An 18527-nucleotide genomic window follows, 5' to 3' on the forward strand; every position below is an offset into this window, starting at 1 on the left:
CCTTTTCCCGTGTTACAATAATTACTTTTTTGGATTTTTAATTTTTTTTTTGTTCATTTTCGAATCGACAACCCATACTACTTTAAAAAAAACTTTTCAGCACAGGGAACCGATCCTGTTTTATGAAATAAATCAACTTATTAGCAACAAAAAAAAGAAAAAAATTGCCCTTCAAAACCCAGGAATCGGGTTTGATCAGAATGAAACATAGCTCTTTGTATGTAACTCAGAATTCGAAACAACTTTTATTTGATGTTTAAAGTCTGTATGTGTCTCTGTTTTTGAAGCTTTTATCATTGTTTTTTCCAAGCGGGATGAACGATAGGCGGGCAGTTAAATTATTTGAATACTATGTATGATATACATTCACCAACTAAGTAATCTTCATCCATTTTCGACTCCTCTGTTTTTATTTCTCATTGGATAAAGGATACAACAGCTGTTATTTATGTAACTGCTTATTCATTGCCAAAAAAAAGGGAGTAATTATTAAAAACGAATTTTAATTAAACATATATGCGATGAAGCTTAGTATTTGACCAAACACTCCACCCATAGTCTTGTATTACAAACTTCTTTAATTAGAATTACATAATACATTCAACATCTCTTATCGTGACTACATACGAGAACATTATATTGTATAACTTATGTAGAATTTTAAATGTTAAGTTACTCTGATTATATTTCTTTTGTTCTCATTGCGTCCATTATATACAAACAGAGGCTATACTAATTATATTTAATGAACAATGTTCCAACATCTGGTTTATTTTATTGTTATCAATGAATGTGTGTTGGCATATTCATTTGCTTCTAGAAATACTATTGGGATGTACATAATTAATAGATGAAATGAAAAGTTCTGAGCGTTTTGTCGCTTTATTTTGAAATTAAAATTAACATAGTTAGGATTATCCGATTTAGATTGTTTCTAACGGGGTTCTGGCTAATCTTGAGACCCTGGGGAATGGAATAAGTACTCACATGCCGGTCCAACTCGACGATTTCTATTATTTTACCTATATATTCAATGCCCATATTACCAGAACGGAGTCGTTGGAACCTGTTGCAATCGATATTTTATTGGGTCCCATAAGAAGCACAAATTTTTTTGGCCGCCTGCTCTACCTTTTTACCTTGATTGCAGTGAAGAATATCGAATTATCTTTTTAATGAATTAAAAAGATACACTCTAATTATAATTTTACATGTAGCAAATTATAAATATTTTTAGCTGTCATCCTATTTTTTTTTTTTTTATGCAAAGTTCAAAACAATATGCACCTTAAACACCAAATCCATACCACATTTGAAAATATATTATTATGGATTCTTATATGGACAATTTTTAGTCTAAAAAAAAAAGCAGATACCCTTGGGGTACGTTGAAACTATAGTGAATATCACGAAAAAATATTAGAAAAAAATCATCTGTAAACTTGAAATAAAATTTAATTTTATCAAAAATTTAAATGATTTGATTGTTCATCTTCCTCTATTTTCCAACTGTTCAGATTTTGTTCTAAACTCACTTAAATTAGAAGATACTAGTGCAGTTTCCCCAGAAAGAATTCAAGTTATCTGAACACCACTTTTGTGCCTTTTTGGAGTGGTGAGCAGGGGCACCATCCTGAGGAAAAATGGCTCTGATGTGTCAGACAACATTTTCCTCTTCAAAAGAGGGCCAGTTTCTTCAGTACGAGGCAAAACTGACATCAGAGACTTGCTGAGGATCTCCATTACGTAGTACGAGGCCGTCACAGTTTGTTTTCGTGATAGCAGGTGAAGATCTGAAATTCCCTGGTGGCTGATAACGGCCTAAACCTGAATTTTCAGAGGAAATTTCACAGTTGGAGTGGGTTCCACATCTCCTTTATCTCTTGCCCCACCCCGATTTGTTTGGAGATTTGGGGATAAAATAGCTCAAATGGACTTTCATCACTGAAGAGGAATCATTTCCAGTCATTTGCAATTCAGTGTTTCCGCTCACGACAGAATTGAAGCCAGGCCTTCCTTTGGTTTTCTGAAAGTTTGGGGGGGCAGACGAGTTTTGTATGGCAAAGCATTCAAAGAGTGCCTCAGGTAGTTGTGGACAGATGACTTAAATATTGGATAGCCCTTCGAAGTCAATGTTGCTGCAAGTTTCCTTGGGGATTGCCTCTTTTTGATCAAAGATTTTGAAATCACCACTTTGGGAACTTTGCTAATTTTTTTCTTCTTTCCTCGACCCTTCTGATTTGCAAGGGTTTGTCCATCCTTTATTTTCTTACATCAATTTTTAATGGTCATGAGAGAAATTTGAAACCTCTGCGCAACGTCTCTCTGGCTTGATCCACCCTCTATCTTGCCAAAAGCCTTGGCCCTGGTCTCCAAAGAATGCTCTCTCACCATTTCGAATATTGAATTTCAACTAACATCCTGTGGTGTTTTTTGAGCCCCTTTATACTGATGTATGATGCTCTAATAGTTTTATTAAATAAAAAAAAGTCTAAGAATGTAAATAAATTAATGAGACCCCAGGAGAGTGTAAATTTCTCTCAAAATATCTGTGTTTAAATGAGACTATTAAAAAACACTCGGCTTCATGAGGCCGAATGACTGTAATTTGGAATTCATTTAGTTCCAAGTTTTCATGGGTTTGACTCCAAATCAAGTCATTGTATCGAGACCATGAAAAAAGGGATCCGGGTCTAGAATCTGGTATTAAGTGCAGGTCTGTCCTCAGCTTCTCCCTGACTTCAAACACAAATGTACCACTGAGTACTTAGCCGATTGACGTCATTTATCACTGAAATTAACTGTAAATAAGAATAGTTTTATTAAATGAAAAAGTTTAATAATGTAAATAAATTAATGAACCTAACAAAAATAACTCTTAGGTTTGTAAATTAAGGAAATGTGTCACAACTCTGAATTGGATATGTTCATCATTCTCAAACAGTCATAGCTAATGGAACACAGATATGTGGTTATTACACGAAAGTTCAGAAACACAACTTGTAGTGCATTGAAGTGAGTAAACTTAACTGCATCAAGTTTAAAGTTAAGAAAAACATTATAGCTGTACTCTCTCCTATGCTGAGTGGTCCATTCAAATCAGAACACTTTAAATTTTAAACTTTAATATGATATAATTCATTCATTAACAATAGAATTTCAACAAAATTAACATTATAAATATATGTGTGTCTGAGCTCTCTTAATCATTAATGTAGCCACCCTTAGCGGCAATGATGTCTTCCAGGCCGTGGTGGAAGGCCTAGCACCTACTTCAGATGTAATCCTATATCCTGACGCCTCAGTGCTATCTGAAAGTGGCTTTGACGTCCTTGGTGTTTGTATATTGGACACTGTAGGCCTTCCCTTCGACATGCATCCAAAAGGTGTAGTAAAGGGAGTTGGCATCAGTGCTATTCAGGGGGCAAAAGTGTGGAAAAAGAGTTCAAAAGAATCATTCAATAGAGTCTTGCAACAAAGTAATGTGGTTATTTCATTGCTGGTGTCAAAAAGGGTCTCTCCACCCTCACATGGCTCTTTTCACACACTTTTTTGATTACTCTTTGCACAGCCCCTCATGGACTTGAGAGGATTGACCTGGTCTGATTTCTTTAACTCCTATATGTCCAATTTGCCCTATTTGACAGAGCCTTTCCTTCTTTCTAACGTTTTGGAGTCGTTAACGACGTAGACGGTTGTCCTGGAGACGTCCAGCAACTTTGAGTGAGGGAATGGAGATTTGTAGATCACGTTCAAGTGTGATTTTCTAGACTTGCACGCAAGCTAGAGAGATAAAGTTTGTTTTTTAATTAATCGCGTATGCTGTAATATATCGGAATATGAATTAATTTCAATCCCTCTACCTTTATTATTTATTGAAATAGTAAGTGTTTAGATTTCAATGGCCCACCCGGTATGAGTACCATATTTGCCATTTTGAAGAAGTTGTTAGATCTTTGTACTGTTAAATCCATAAATCATTTATATGAACTAATAATAGACTCTAAAAAATGAGTATAATTATTAAAATTAGTGCAACTATTAGACCTTGTGTTATCAAAGCAGAGAACTAAGGTTAATGAGGGGGGGGGAGGGGAATGCAGTTTCATAGTATACTTTTTTACGCAATTATAATTATGCTTCAACCATTTACTTAAAAAATTCTGCATTATTGTTTTTTAATAATGGTCCAACTCCAAGAATAAATTTACTTTCATATACATATTAGGTATTAACTTTGTTGTATTATAATAATAAAATTCTTTGAAGGGCAAAGGCTTAACGTGATAAAGTAAAAAATAGATTAGTAAAACGGCAGTTTGGCATAGTTGGTCTACAATATACGTAAAATCTTATGTCTGTGTCCTCGGTTTCAGCAAAATGTTGGACTTATTCAACGTAAATAAAAAATTACGTTTTTTATTACATGAGTACCGGAGGGTTCTTTGAAATCTGAGCACTTACTAATTCAATAATAAAAGAAGTTTGAGTGATTGAAATTAATTCATATTTCGATATATTAAAGTATATACAATAAGTTAAAACAAAACAAATCTGAGCTCTCTAGCTTAGATACAAGTCGAGACAATGCCTCGTGAACGTGATAGACGAATTTCTATTTGTGCCTTTGTTGGAAGTATCCAACCTGTCGGCCGTCTTCAGCACCGCCGTCTAAGCTGTCTGCAAGTACGAAACGTTGGAGAAGATGAAGAGATTTGTCGAAAAAGACCAAACAGGACCCGCAGAAGTTAAACAATACAGCCCAGCCAATACTCTCAAGTCCATGAGGCCCATGCAAAAAATCTTGGGGTTTCACACCAGACTGTCCGAAAAGCTATCAAAAAAGTGGGTGGAAAGTTCCTGTTGAGGGTATAGAGGTCACTTTTGAATGCAGCAATGACTACATCCACAGCGGGTGTTTTTCCTTTCTCCTGGAAGCCAATCTTTGCCGCTAAGGGCATCTACATTAATCATTAAGAGAGCTCAAACACACATTTATTTTTAGTATTAATTTTGTTGAAATTTTATTGTGAATTAATAAATTGTATTTTGTTGAAGTTTAAAATTCAAAGTGTTTGCATTTTAAAGGACCACTCCGTACATTGGTTACTTTCATAAATTTGGAGAGATTGATTTCAACTAGGAAGAGCAGAGGTGCGTGGAGGGGAAATGAGGAAAATTACCTGAGAAACAGACTAGAGCATGTACAAGGAGTAACATAGAGTCATCAACAAAAAGAAGTTCAAGTTCAAGGAGAATCGTGGGAAGTATCTCATCAATGCCCTCAAGGAAGAGTGTAAGAGATTGGACGATGAGAGCCTCTTTATGGGGTTGTATGAAGAATGTATGTCATTGAGGCGGATAGCAATTCATGAAATAAAATGGATTCAATATGTTGTAACCTTGTTGCTAGTTTTTAAGTCATGAAAAGATATTATTATAAATCCCAACTCTGGATATTGCAAAACAGACTATTACTCTCAATGTTCTCATATTAGGAGGGGGGGGAGTGTTAAAGTAAAATTCAATTTTAGCCTTAATTTTTGGATGCAAGAGCATTTTTAAGTACCCTAGAAAAAACAATTTTTTCTTCCCGGACAAAACCCCGAAAATTTCTTTGCACCCACGAATGTGTATTTTTTAAAACCGTTTTTCAAAGTAATGAGAAGAAACTTTAGAATATTGTGATAATTAAAGCCATTTCATGCTTTAAAAAATGTTATTTAACATTTTAAATTAATAAAGTAAGGTCACAAAAAGGTTTTCTAAATTTTTATTTTAACGTTTTTTTAGGGTGATCTGTTAATTCGATTTTCTGTTGTATTTTAATGAAAAAATTATGTTTGTAAAGTTTCAGTGTTGAAAGTGTTTATTAACCTTTATACCCATTTGAAAAGGACTTTTTTAAAATTACATTCTCTATTTGTAGAAGGATACAGAAGTTTGAATATTAAAGTTATGTTGCAGAATTTCAGAAGATTGAATATAAAGTGAGGATGTTGAATTTCAAAAGTTTTATTAATTTTTTTTTTTTCAAGTGATACATAGAAATATAATCCTTATTTTGTCCACGTCCACGAAATGTCCACGAAAAAAATTTATAACTCTACAAAATACTTTGGATCCCCAAACGATCAAAAACCACTAAAAATTGCCGGAATTTATTTTTTCTAGAGTGCTTCAAAAAGCCTTTGCATCTCAAATGTAGGCTAAAATTGTATTTGCTCATTTTCTAAATTGCCCTCCTCCCGCCCCCTACTGGTGGAATATATTACTATTCCGAATTCATGAATTTAATTCTACGTATATAATAAATGTATTGGTCGTTTGTACTTTAAAAATGACATGTTTGATGTGAATACATAATGTATTTATAATTAAACATGGATTCCAAAAAAAAAATAATTATTTTTAACACGTTGCATGAGAGGGGTCCCACCGGTAAGTAACTGATGCATCAAATATAGTGGGGGTGACCCACAGGTGGGGCATTTCAAAAAAATTCAGTAACTTTAAAAAATATTGTATAAACGGGATAATTTTTTCACCCTTATTTTTTAAAACATATTTAGCATACAGGTGAATGAAAATAATCAAGATCATTAATCAGTATATTTCAAAATTACGAGTACTGTCATGGTAGAACCTGTCAACTCCTACAACAGTAGATATATACGTAATGAGTTAAGTAGTGTTGAGACTCGGTATGGGAACAAATTATTTTTGGTCGGTCTAAAGTGATTTTTTCTAAACCGATTTGGACCAATATTTCAGTCCATTCACTGATCATTTTCCATTACTCGTGCGATGTTTTCGGTCTCATCCTATGAATCAATTTTCTAGCTTACCCATTTATATATGAGCTATGTACATTGCACATATAACAAAATGTTTTGACCTAATTTTAAATGATTCCGATTTTTTTTTTTGGTGATATAACCTATATTGGTTTAGTATCTACGGACCGAAACTTAACCTTGGTTACAATTCTAAAAAAAGAATTAAAAATATTTAATGAATATTTATACAAATCTTCAGTCTCTCAATTGCTTTGTTTTATTACTTCTTCGTTCTATTTTGTAATTCATGCAGTATATCATAATTATGGTTATTGCTCAAATAATAAAATAATTATAAAAATATTGACCTTTTTTATATTTACCGATAGATCGATGGATGGTAATTTATGATACATTTATGATTGATTGCATTTTTCAAAATATGATTACTTTAAGTTCAATGTCTCTAAAATTAATTATAATAATTTTATTACTTTTTTGTATCTTTTCAGATGGCTACGAATTTTACAAATCTGCAAATCAAGTTTTACTCTGCTCTGGCAATGAAAACGGTTACCTTCCATTAAAATATTTTATAAAGGTGGTCCAAAAAAATAAAAATTGAACGACTTAATTTTGTCAAATGGTAACAGGACACCAAAAAACAAAAAAACCGCCAACCAAAATCTTCAGTAGGACATAATCCTTCAGGAACAACACAAAATCCTCAAAAATACGACTTTCCTAGATACAAAATAATTAATTATAGCTTATTTGTCAAAATAAAGTCCCTAATCAAGTCTTTGTAGTTCAGTCCTTTTTTTTTGTGTGTGTAAGTTTTTTTGTTGTTTGCAACCTGAAGAGTGTTTTTTTTTAAATTTTCTAAGGTTGTTTTAATTTTTATTTTACTATCAAGGAGAGAAAATTTCAGTATAAAATGTAACTAGGATTGTATTTGTTCATGAATGACGGTGAATAACGCTAACGATGTGTTGTGGAGTTATAAAATTGTAAGTCCCACATTAGCTCAGAGTAGAATTAATGATCCAAAACGGAGTAATTTCTGCATTTGTCCTTGCTTGATACAAAGTAAGACTTTTATTTATTTCCATGTTCGCATATTGATCTGTCAGCTAATTGAATAAAATGCCATGACAGCCAAGCTAACCTCATTCAAACATTCCTCAAATTGTCAACGTTACTTTGTAAATTTTCGGTTTCTTTTTTTAGATATTGACGTTTATTTTTATCTCAAAGGGGTTTTGTCCAGGGAGTATTTTGTATTATTACCATTTGCCACAAATGAATATGATTATGTAATGATTCTATACTTTTATATTGATTACTTTTTTTAGTAAATATATAATATTACATATGCATGAATTTTATTTCTTTCTTCCACCTCTGGTACTTGATAGTCTGATATCTCACGTATAAATTTTTATGTTATTTGATATTTAAGAAGTCAAGACAATGTAACATACTTGGGGTCTTTCTTGAAGAGTTGTTAATAGGTTAGTCTTGTGACAAGTATACTCATTTCAATTGAATAAATATGTTTACATTATCTAAATATATTTATTTATGAAAGAAATACGTATTGTGTGTGGATAAAAAATAAAAGGATTAGGTTTTTTTATAAGACAAACTACCTTAGTCATATAAATTTAACCAAGGAAAAAAAAAGAAAATATGCATGTAGGGTTGAATTAGAGGCGCCGGGACAATTCAAAAGTGGGAAGTGAAAGTTTCATATTAAGGGCGTCTTATATTAATGACAACATAATCAATAATAACGCAACTTTCATTGTAATTGTCTTTCTAAAAGTGAGGAAGCATATCTATTCATTTATTGTCCAAGTGAAGGGGAACACCTTGAAAACCTTTATAGTAGATTGTTTTACAAACTATATTATTAAAAAGGGTGTGTTAGTAAATTTATCATTAATTTAAAATCAGTACAAATATAAGAGTTGTTTTATTGAAAAGCTCTATTTACAAAAAATTTCCCAGTAAATTATAATTAGCATCACTCAATGTGACAATCCTTGGAACAATCACATTCTCGACAGGAGAACAAAACCTTTCAGGTATTCCGCGTATTTTCCTTAAGTATATTGTTCGAGTGCTACATGGCCCCGTACTTCAACTTGCCCACATTTCGGTAAGAAGTCTTAACAACCCTTGCCTCCAAAACACTTCATACAATTTTTTCAAGAGAAATGAGATCAGGAGTTTTCCAATAAATCGGATAAATAGCCGATTACCGATTAGTTGCCGTATAAACAGAGCATTCCTACGAAGATTTTGATATATAAATTAAATAGTCTTAGTCAAATCAGCATATGCCAAATGAATACAACTGTCTCCAGTCTCCCAGGAGGGAGAAAATAACAAAAAAGTATCGAGTGAATAGTAAGATACTGAGTGGTCCATTAAAATCGGAACACTTTAAATTTTTACCTTCAATAAGATGTGATTATTAATTAACCGTAGAATTTCAACATAATTAATACTATGAATAGATGCGTGTCTGAGCTCTCTTAATAATTAATTTAGCCGCCCTGAGAGGAAATGATGGCCTCCCCAGGGCGGCGAAAGTCCTGGCATCTGCTGTGGATGTATTTTTCTTCTCATGTTGTTCCAGTGCTAGCTCACATTGACTTTGAGGGCCTTGGAGTTCAGATGAAAGACACTGCAGGCCCATCCCTTGACATGCATCAAAAATGTGTAGTGGAGGGGTTTGCATCCGGGCTGTAGTTGGCAGAAAGTGTCAAATAAGGTAAGAAAATGTTCCAAGGAGTCTTGCAACAGAGAAATGGGTATATTTCATTGCTGATGCCAAAAGTGGCCTGTCCACCATCACAAGTCACAATCACTTTTTTATAGGTCTTTGGATAATCTGGTGTGCACTTTAAAGATCTCCGGGATGGGGTCTCATGGACATGAGAGGATTAGCTTGGGCTGTTTTCTTGAAATCCTCCAGATCCAGTTTGGCCTTTTTGATAGAGGCCTACTTCTTCTTCAACGTTTTGGACTTTCTGATGGTGTAGACGGTGGTCTTGGAAACACCCCAAGTGCTTGAAGTGTGCGAATAGACATTCGTCGATCAGGTTTAAGTGTCATTATCTCGACTTGTATGAAAGCTAGGGAGCTCAAGTTTGTTTTGTTTTGTAACTAATTGTTATGCCTTAATATATATTGAAATATGAATTAAGTTCAATCTCGCAACCTTAATTAATTATTGAATTAGTTAGTGTTCATATTTTAATGGATCACTCGGTACCATAAATGAATAATAAAATATTCTATTTGTATTTAGTATATATTTGCTTTTAATAATGGTCTATACATAACTATTTTGTCATTCTGTTATTGAGTTGTATACATTACGTAACCTAAATTAGGATTTTTATTGGGTACAAATATAATTATCAGATTGTGTTGAAAAAGTCGTGAATATATGTATATGTTTGGTTTGGAAATGATGTTTTTTTATCCCTTCCAGCGATGTGGAAAATGAAGCATCACAGAAAATTATTACTTCTGAGTTAATAAAGGGCAATATATCAAAAAATACGCAAGTCATTTAGAGGCCCTTTTACCGTACTACAGCTCAGCAACAAAAATACAAATTTGTCTAATAAACATGCTTAGATTGTAGAGCAAAGATATGAACCAAAAGGTGCCGAAGCGTACCTGTAAAAGTTAGGGGTTCATCACCGAGGAGGGGGGGGGGATGTTTAACAAAAAATAAGTCTTTATAATTTATATCATCAGAAAAAACTTCGATTAAAAATAATTAAAAAATAAGAAAAATTATTCTTTTAAATATTTGTTAATTATTAAAAAGTCATTTAATTTATTGACTATTATTAAAAAAAGGTCATTCAAGTTTTTGAACAAAAAATTTGTGTAAAGGAATGGAATAGCTTTTTTGAAATTTTAAAATTTCGGTAAATGGAGGTACAAAGTCTAAGAACCACTGGTGTGGAGGAGTACAGAAAATGACTTTGAATTTATTCGTGTACCTATCTAAACATTTTTAGTTTTTTTCCCCTAGAAATGTATGGAAAGCAGCTTAAAAGACGAATGGACAAGCCATATAATCAATTCCACTGAAAGAATTGTCGATGATAGGACATTCACTGCCCGATTTCAAGTGGATTCAGGTTGCATAATATTTAATGATTATTGCAAAGACTATGGTAAGGTGTAAATTCATTTGTTCATGCTTTTTTCCTATTATTGAGGAAGTTTGTTGCATAGAACTTAGAAGGACATATATTATAATCATTATAATTATTTTTGGGCTGCCCAAAAATAAGTTAATTCCTTCGAAGAAGGCTAAAGTAATCGGATATGACATACTTAACTCTAAGTCTTATGCTACGAAAAAGTTGATCTTGAAGGAACTTATGGCTTGCATGGAGTTAAGAGGCATACTTATTACGGCTGCGTCAAGATAGATAGCCTTAGATGTAAAAATCTGTTAGGAAAAATGCATTAACATTTAGTGGTGGATATTGTACGTTATTTTTCGGAAAATTTTATACTTTATAAATTGCATTATCAAGATCTTCAATAGACATAAAAATAGGACAATCCTAACTACTTACTTGTAGATTTATGACTTTTTTTGGTATTTTAAGTTTTTCTTCGTTGTGTGTGTTTTATATTATTTTTTTTAATGTTGATTTAATGTATAGATTTTTAGAGTACTATATTTAAAAAAATTAACACTATGTAAATATTTGAGTAAAAATCATTTTGAAATTAAATTCATCTTATGGCAACCAACATAACTATAAAAAAAAGTTAATTTAATAGATGCATAATTATTAATAAATTGTTAATTAATTAATGGATCCTCATAAATTACTAGTTTGAACAAGTATTTAGATAGTTGCTATGACTTTCTCTTCCCACCTAATATCATATCCCTATCAAGCCTCATAAGTGAGATCCCAATAGGAAAAATAAGTTTTCACTTTTTGTAATACCCAAATGTGTATTCCTTCAGCCAATTCATTTCCATTCCACAAAGAGAAATGTCAGCATGATTCTGCATCTTTATTAGTTACATGATACACAGATAGATACACTTATAAAGTACCTATATATGTAGTGAGTCGACTCATTTACATAACACTGATGAAGTAACGATGAATGCATTGAGTAACAACAAGATTTAAGCACACATTATCCATCAATTTCAATGGTAGAAAAAATGAAGAAGAAGCTTCGTGATGGAAATGTTAATTACATGAATTTCTTGAGTACAGTTAAGAAGTAGAATGTGCATAAATTATGGTGAGTTAACACAAAAACAATCTTGACCAAAAATCAGGAAAAGTAGAACGGACTCGTTTATTTTTTATACCTTATTTATGAATAATTGGATTTATCTCCCTGGATCTCTCGGATTTTACAGCTTAGGAATTTCAGCATATATATGTATATATATTTTTTTTTTACAAATTTATTAAATACATTAAAAACTTAGATCTTATTTCCTTAAACTAAATATTATACATTAAAAGCAGTATTTATAACATTTGGTAATAATGTCATATATAACTAAAGAATAATTAATAAAAATGTTTATTTAGCACTTTTTAAAAAATTGTAAGAAAATAAAGGATTTTTTTGGTAGTAAAATTTCAAAACTTTACAGTAGGTAATTTTTTTGTCTTTTCTGATGCACCCTCTTTTCATTTTTGAGACATGTATTCCTTTAGTTCAATACATATATTTTCTCTGGTACATGCCCAAAAAACGCCATCCGAACCTCATTTTGCTAAGCCTCCACAGGATGTGGCGCGAGCCTACAAGCCTTTCTGATGAGAAATAATTCTTTTACAAGTAATTGAGGACATCCTCCTTGATTTGACACCCTATGAAAAATAAGCTGAGGATGACGTTATTGATTATTTGTAAGTGTTACACTGATTAATATGAATGATTGTCCTCCAGAAATTACGAAAAATTATGAAGATATAAAATGGTTAAGCATTATTTTCATTTCTAAATTACAGTACATTCTCTCCTGGACTATTAAAAAATTATATACAATAAACTTTTAGGGAAAATTCTATGAAAATGGTTGGAGATCAAAATATGAGCGAAACCTTATCGTCATCAAAAGAAAAATTATTTTTTACTTGCTGATTTTTTAAATATACCGGCCCGTGCAGAATTATTTACCGATTTTTGTTCAGAACATATCGCGGACAATAATGACATTTCGAATGACTTGAGAAACAATTTATTCATACATTTTTAGAATAATAAAATAGTTTGTGATCAAATTTAATCAATGTAGCCACCATTTGACTCAATGACACTCGTCAGGCGACGTTTGAAGCTGCCACAGACTTGCCAGATGTAATCGGCGTCCATGGAGGCCCAGGCCTTGTTGACAGCAGCCTTTAAGGCATTTATGTTCTTGTGTCGTTTTTTGCAGGCCTTGGCCTCCACGTGCGCCTAGATAGAGAAGTCTAGTGGGTTCATATCTGGGTTCTGAGGGGGCCAGTATTCCTTGGGCCAAAAGTTCATGTTGTCCTTGAGTCACTCCTGAGCTTTCTTGGAAGCGTGGGCGGGTGCTCGATCTTGTTGAAAAACCTGAGGAGAGTTGCCGACTATGGATTTGATCCACGGAAGGACCTTGGACGCCAGAATCTTCACACAATCCTCCGCTGTTAATCTGTAACCAGTGGGGAACCATACCGGGCTTCATGGCCTTCCCGTTGGAGGTCATGAGCCCCAACATCATCACCGAAGCAGGGTGCTTTGTTGTTGCCACATAGCGGTGCTTATATTGCACATCTCCAAAGCTCACAACACGGTCATTTTGCCTGTTGAAAACAGGATCGACCGTAAAAGTTTTCTCATCTGAAAAAATGATGATGCGTCCAGATGAGCTCTTGATATCATTCAAGATTTTCTTGGCACGCTCAATTCTGACTTCTCGCTGACGTTCAGTTAGCACATGGTATTCAGTACGCCTCAGGGACTTTCTTCCAGCCCTTTTCAATGCCCTTGATTGTATAGATTCTCATATATTGTCCCTAAAGCCTAGAGGTTAGTCCAAACCCCGAAACCTCGTAGTACGACTTATTTCGATATATAAATCTTACTAGCAACGGGTTACCTGGCGTTGCTCGGACGAGTGTTGGAGTATTCTGATATACATGATAATATAGCACCTGTATATTATATGAAATTGATTATTAGTAATTGAAAAGAAAACGTCGTGTTATAAAATCAAAATAACGTACAAACATATATGCATGAAAATAATTGTGTAGATGAGAAGTCCGTCTTTTATTTTTGACAAAAAATTCCTAATTCGAAATTTTCAAAGAAAATTGCAACAAACAGGTTTTTACTAATTTTACAAAAAAAAAAGTAGTTATTACAATTTATTTGGACTGTAAAGAGGAACACAAACCTATCAATATTTTTTTTGTACTTGCAAAACCAAAACAGTTATAGAGAATAATGTCGTAGAAAAAATTACCTTTGGTTGATTGGTTCAGTTTCGCAAAAATTATGATATAAAATGTTCCAAAAATCGACAATATTACATTGCACTGTAGTATAATGTAAATTTATGCCAAAAAATGAACAGTTTTGTTTAATTTCTTCTTTAAAATTGAAAATTGACGTTTGATAAAAAAAATAAAAAATTATTTAGAAAATGACATATTTCAGTTAAATATCCATTCTTTTTTGTTAACGTTATTTATTTATTAGTCCATTATTTCATGGTCCTTTTGCATTATTTTGCACCTGAAAAAAAAACGAAAGTGCAATTTTCACCGACCTTTATTTTCATCCTAAGTTTTTTTGATTTTAAATAAATTAAGACAACGTTTTTTTGTTTTTTTTTCGTACAAATGTTTTTTGAGACGCCAGTCACTTTTTGATTTAAAACTCAAGGATCAATTTAGTCTTTGTTTGCTCTAACGACAATTGCTTTTTGGGGTAGAATAAGCCCCTTATATCGCCCCCCCCAGGGAAATTAGCACCCCTGTTTTAACCTGATATTGTTCATAAGAGTATACCTATGCAAAGTTTCAAGTTTCAGCCTCCATGGACCGACGGGTTGGGCACCCATATAATACACTATGTTCAGAAGTGTCATAAGGTAATGTTTCTCTATTGGTGGTTTACACATCCAAAAGTGGGTCGCAGATCTTTATAAACAGACCGTAGAGAGCTGTAAATAAAACATTTTACTACATATTTCCCTCCTGAATATTTGAAGGTGTTAAATTTGTACGGATCCCATCGTAAAAAAGATTGTTCATCACTGAGATTCATTCTATCCGATGACTAAATTACAACAAATTTCGATTTTTAAAGGGTCTAAGTATTTTGATATTATGTTGTACTTTTGTGATTATAACTTTAGAATTAAAATAATTAAAATGTTTATTGGTCATCCAAAGTTATATGTGTAAGAAAATAATCGAAATTGAGCATTACTTTAAGGATGCCATTTTTTGCTCTGATCAATTATATTCCAATTCCACAAAAAATTCCTCCAAAAATGATCCAAAGATACAGGGTTATAAAAAATTGCTACCCTAAACAACATACTTTTGTAGTTATCATTATCATCCTGTGTTGTGTTGTTTTCAAGTAAAGGATTTGTCAAATCTGCATATCTACCATTAATTCAAAACACACAGAGGGTGGCAAGGAATTCTCCTTAGTCAATAATAATAAATAATATCTGGGTGTAATCCTTTATTTTTGTGTGAATGGAATGGAAGGTGGGAGTCGAGAGGTATGGAATGTTCAACTTCCTTTTTATTAGTTTGGTTAAATACACCGGATGTGTACAAATAATGGAATTTCAATTATCACAAGATGGGATTTCTATTGTATCTCTCAATCCTTCCTCGACAAAGAGAAAAAGATACAAAACCTAAAATTATAATATTACTCGTATTTGATGGTCAGCTGTCGATTTTTTGCATCTTTTCTCCTTATCAATATTTTGAACGTTGATTGGTTAAATTTGAGGGAGCTCCTTTTATGCTCTGAACAATTCTCAATTGCTATTGCATTATTTTATTTTTTGCATATAATTATTATTGCATGGTGATAAAGATATTCAAATAGTTTTTTTCTTTTAGTCATAGTTTCTTTTTCTGTATAGAAATTGTGGAAAGCGTATTTGAAAAGTTAAAATTCAATGACATAATGCGCGACTCGAATAATATACTATTGATCTCGACTCTTTCAAGTTGTTTGACCAATTAGCACATTCGAGGATTTGAAAGTAAACGTAAGGTTTCATTATATGGAAAGGATTGTAAATTTATATTTTATTTGCAAGGTTGTGCCCGGTTCATGTTCAGAAGTTATATAGTTACCAGTTCTTTCATTTCAACTGTTTCTGTCTTGGTTCAACTTTATCAGTCTCGGTTCCGTTCTTCAGCCTCGGTTATTTTTTATACAGTCTCAGTTTGGTAACATGCACATGGGGCATTGCTAGAAAATTCTGGTACACGGAAGGATATTATATACAAAGGAATCCGCAGCCTCAGAATGCATAGTGCCCATTTCCAGCAAGGGTCTCGAATACTAAAGTTGCTTAATACAATGGTTTTTAATGTGGAGGCCGTGGAGAGAGGCTTATGGGGTGGTAGAGGGGACGCAGGAAGATGGAGAATAGAGGAATGCTTTCAGTCTACACATACATAGTATACATTTTTCGTAAAAAGGGGCCTAAAAATGTATTAGTGTAGGGGGCCTTCGCATAGTAAAGATTGGGAAACCCTGGCTTAAGAAATATTATGGGTGTCTAAAAACACTTTTCCAGATAAATAGAACACACGAAAATAAGCACAAGAACCTAGACTTAAAATGGGGCCTAATTTCAATCTCATAAATCAAAATAACTATAGTTAACATTCTTGGGTATATTAACTCATACAAGTGCTTGAATACAAAACCTATAATTGATTGAAATAAGTCCATGAAATATTGGATTGTATGTAAATATGAAGTGGAAAAATAATTGGGAATTCATTCAGTTTAACAAAAATAATAAGATTTATGTGCGTATATTCATATGAGACACGTAGAATATATATAACATAAAAATTCCCACAAAATGAGGTCATAAATTTTTGGAATGGTACTAACCAATGATAGCATGGAGAAGTATAATTGAAATATGAATTGGTTGGTTGGTTGTTTGGGGTTTTGAACATTTCCGCTCATTTATTTACTCATATTTACATTATAAATAGGAAATTTGTAATTAATGGCTGTAATATTAAATAACACAATAACGTATTGGACTACGAGCAATATAAATATTATATAAGTGATTTAGAGCCAAAGTTGACACACAAAAAAAAAAAAAAAAAAATGCTTGTTACTCAATTTCTGGTGACAAAAAAGCTTTAGATCAGTCCTCTTGCGGTGAGAATTATGGATCTTTTTTGGAGTAAATAAGGAAACAAAACTTGTTCTCAATCACTGCTTATTAGGTGTTTAGCAGTTATCTTATGGACATAAAAGTCGATTGATAGAACAACCCAATGACGTCATCCTCAATCAATTTTGAGCATCAATGACTCAATCTTCATTAGAATAATAAATCAGGGCCAAATTCGTAATAATGTCAGGATATTCTCATGCTTTAACGATAATTAAGGTTTTACTGATAACTAATTCAATTGGAAAACGGAGACGTTTTATAATTTCAGTGAAATTGATGGCTTATAGTTTTAAAATAGTTCCAAAATTTGGGATACTTTTAAAGGAACATTAACAGGGAGGGCACTTGAGACGGGACCAATTATATGTGTCACATACAGGACCAATACTCATTATTTAAATTGAATTAAAAAAACTCTTTTATCATTATTCTTAATTTAAGCCTGATCAAAGTATGTATTATTCTTGAAACACGTCGTTACTTCTTTTTCATCAAACAACCTTTCCTCAAAAAAGAAACAAAATAATTCTTTATATCTGGGATGGGTTGGAAAATTTTGTTGCCATCACTTTACCAGCCGGAAAAACAGTTCTTGTAGGCCTATATAGTTAAGTGTCCTTGGATAAGTACACAATAAAAAATACAAAAAAACTGCTTTTTTCGGCGGGTAAAGTGATGACAACTATTTTTTTGGGTTAGTTATGGAGGGTTTTTAATCGATTATTTTCAAAAAGGAAGCACCATCACAGGAATATACTATAAAACATACTTCACAACCTGATGACAGATTTTCGTTAAATGAAGAGACAATCGTGATAAATTATTTTGCAGGAGAAAAACGCGGAGTACTATTTGGACGGGTTACAGAAATATGAGCACTCGCTGGGAAAAGTATATAGAATAAAAAGGATACCTTGTTAAAAAAATTTTTACACAAATCAGAAAATAATGTCTTGTAAGGTCAGAAACTTGTCTGACCACCCTTGTAAAAACATTTACCAACTTTGACTTCCATTTGTAAGATGTGAAGTCATTTTAAAATCTTTAGAGCATTAATCACAAAGTCTGGCGCCAATCCCTTTTATAAATCATATGCATGTACACAAAAGGGAAGTTTACTTGAATGATTCTACGCAAAAGAATGATGATGCCTGTGTCTTTTTTCCTTATAGGGAAACTACGCAATCAACAAATTAAAGTGATTATGATTGCGCAAGAGAAGCAGTTTACTCCTAGTATGGAGGTGTATATATCCAAATAAACAAAACAACTTCATTAGATCA

At 32.7% G+C, this 18527-nt stretch overlaps 1 protein-coding gene across 1 annotated transcript in view; it reads left to right on the top strand.

Moving 5' to 3' along the window:
• Window positions 1-7581, top strand: part of Tpt (tRNA 2'-phosphotransferase) — a 47350-nt gene extending 39769 nt beyond the window's left edge. Inside the window, exon 3 of the mRNA XM_040724870.2 lies at window positions 7292-7581. Coding sequence (XP_040580804.1) covers window positions 7292-7404 — 113 coding nt within the window. The 3' untranslated portion in view covers window positions 7405-7581. The remainder of the gene's footprint in view (window positions 1-7291) is intronic.
• Window positions 7582-18527: the final 10946 nt, after the last annotated feature.

Source organism: Lepeophtheirus salmonis, chromosome 14 (assembly GCF_016086655.4).
Source record: "Lepeophtheirus salmonis chromosome 14, UVic_Lsal_1.4, whole genome shotgun sequence".
Taxonomy (NCBI): domain Eukaryota; kingdom Metazoa; phylum Arthropoda; class Copepoda; order Siphonostomatoida; family Caligidae; genus Lepeophtheirus; species Lepeophtheirus salmonis.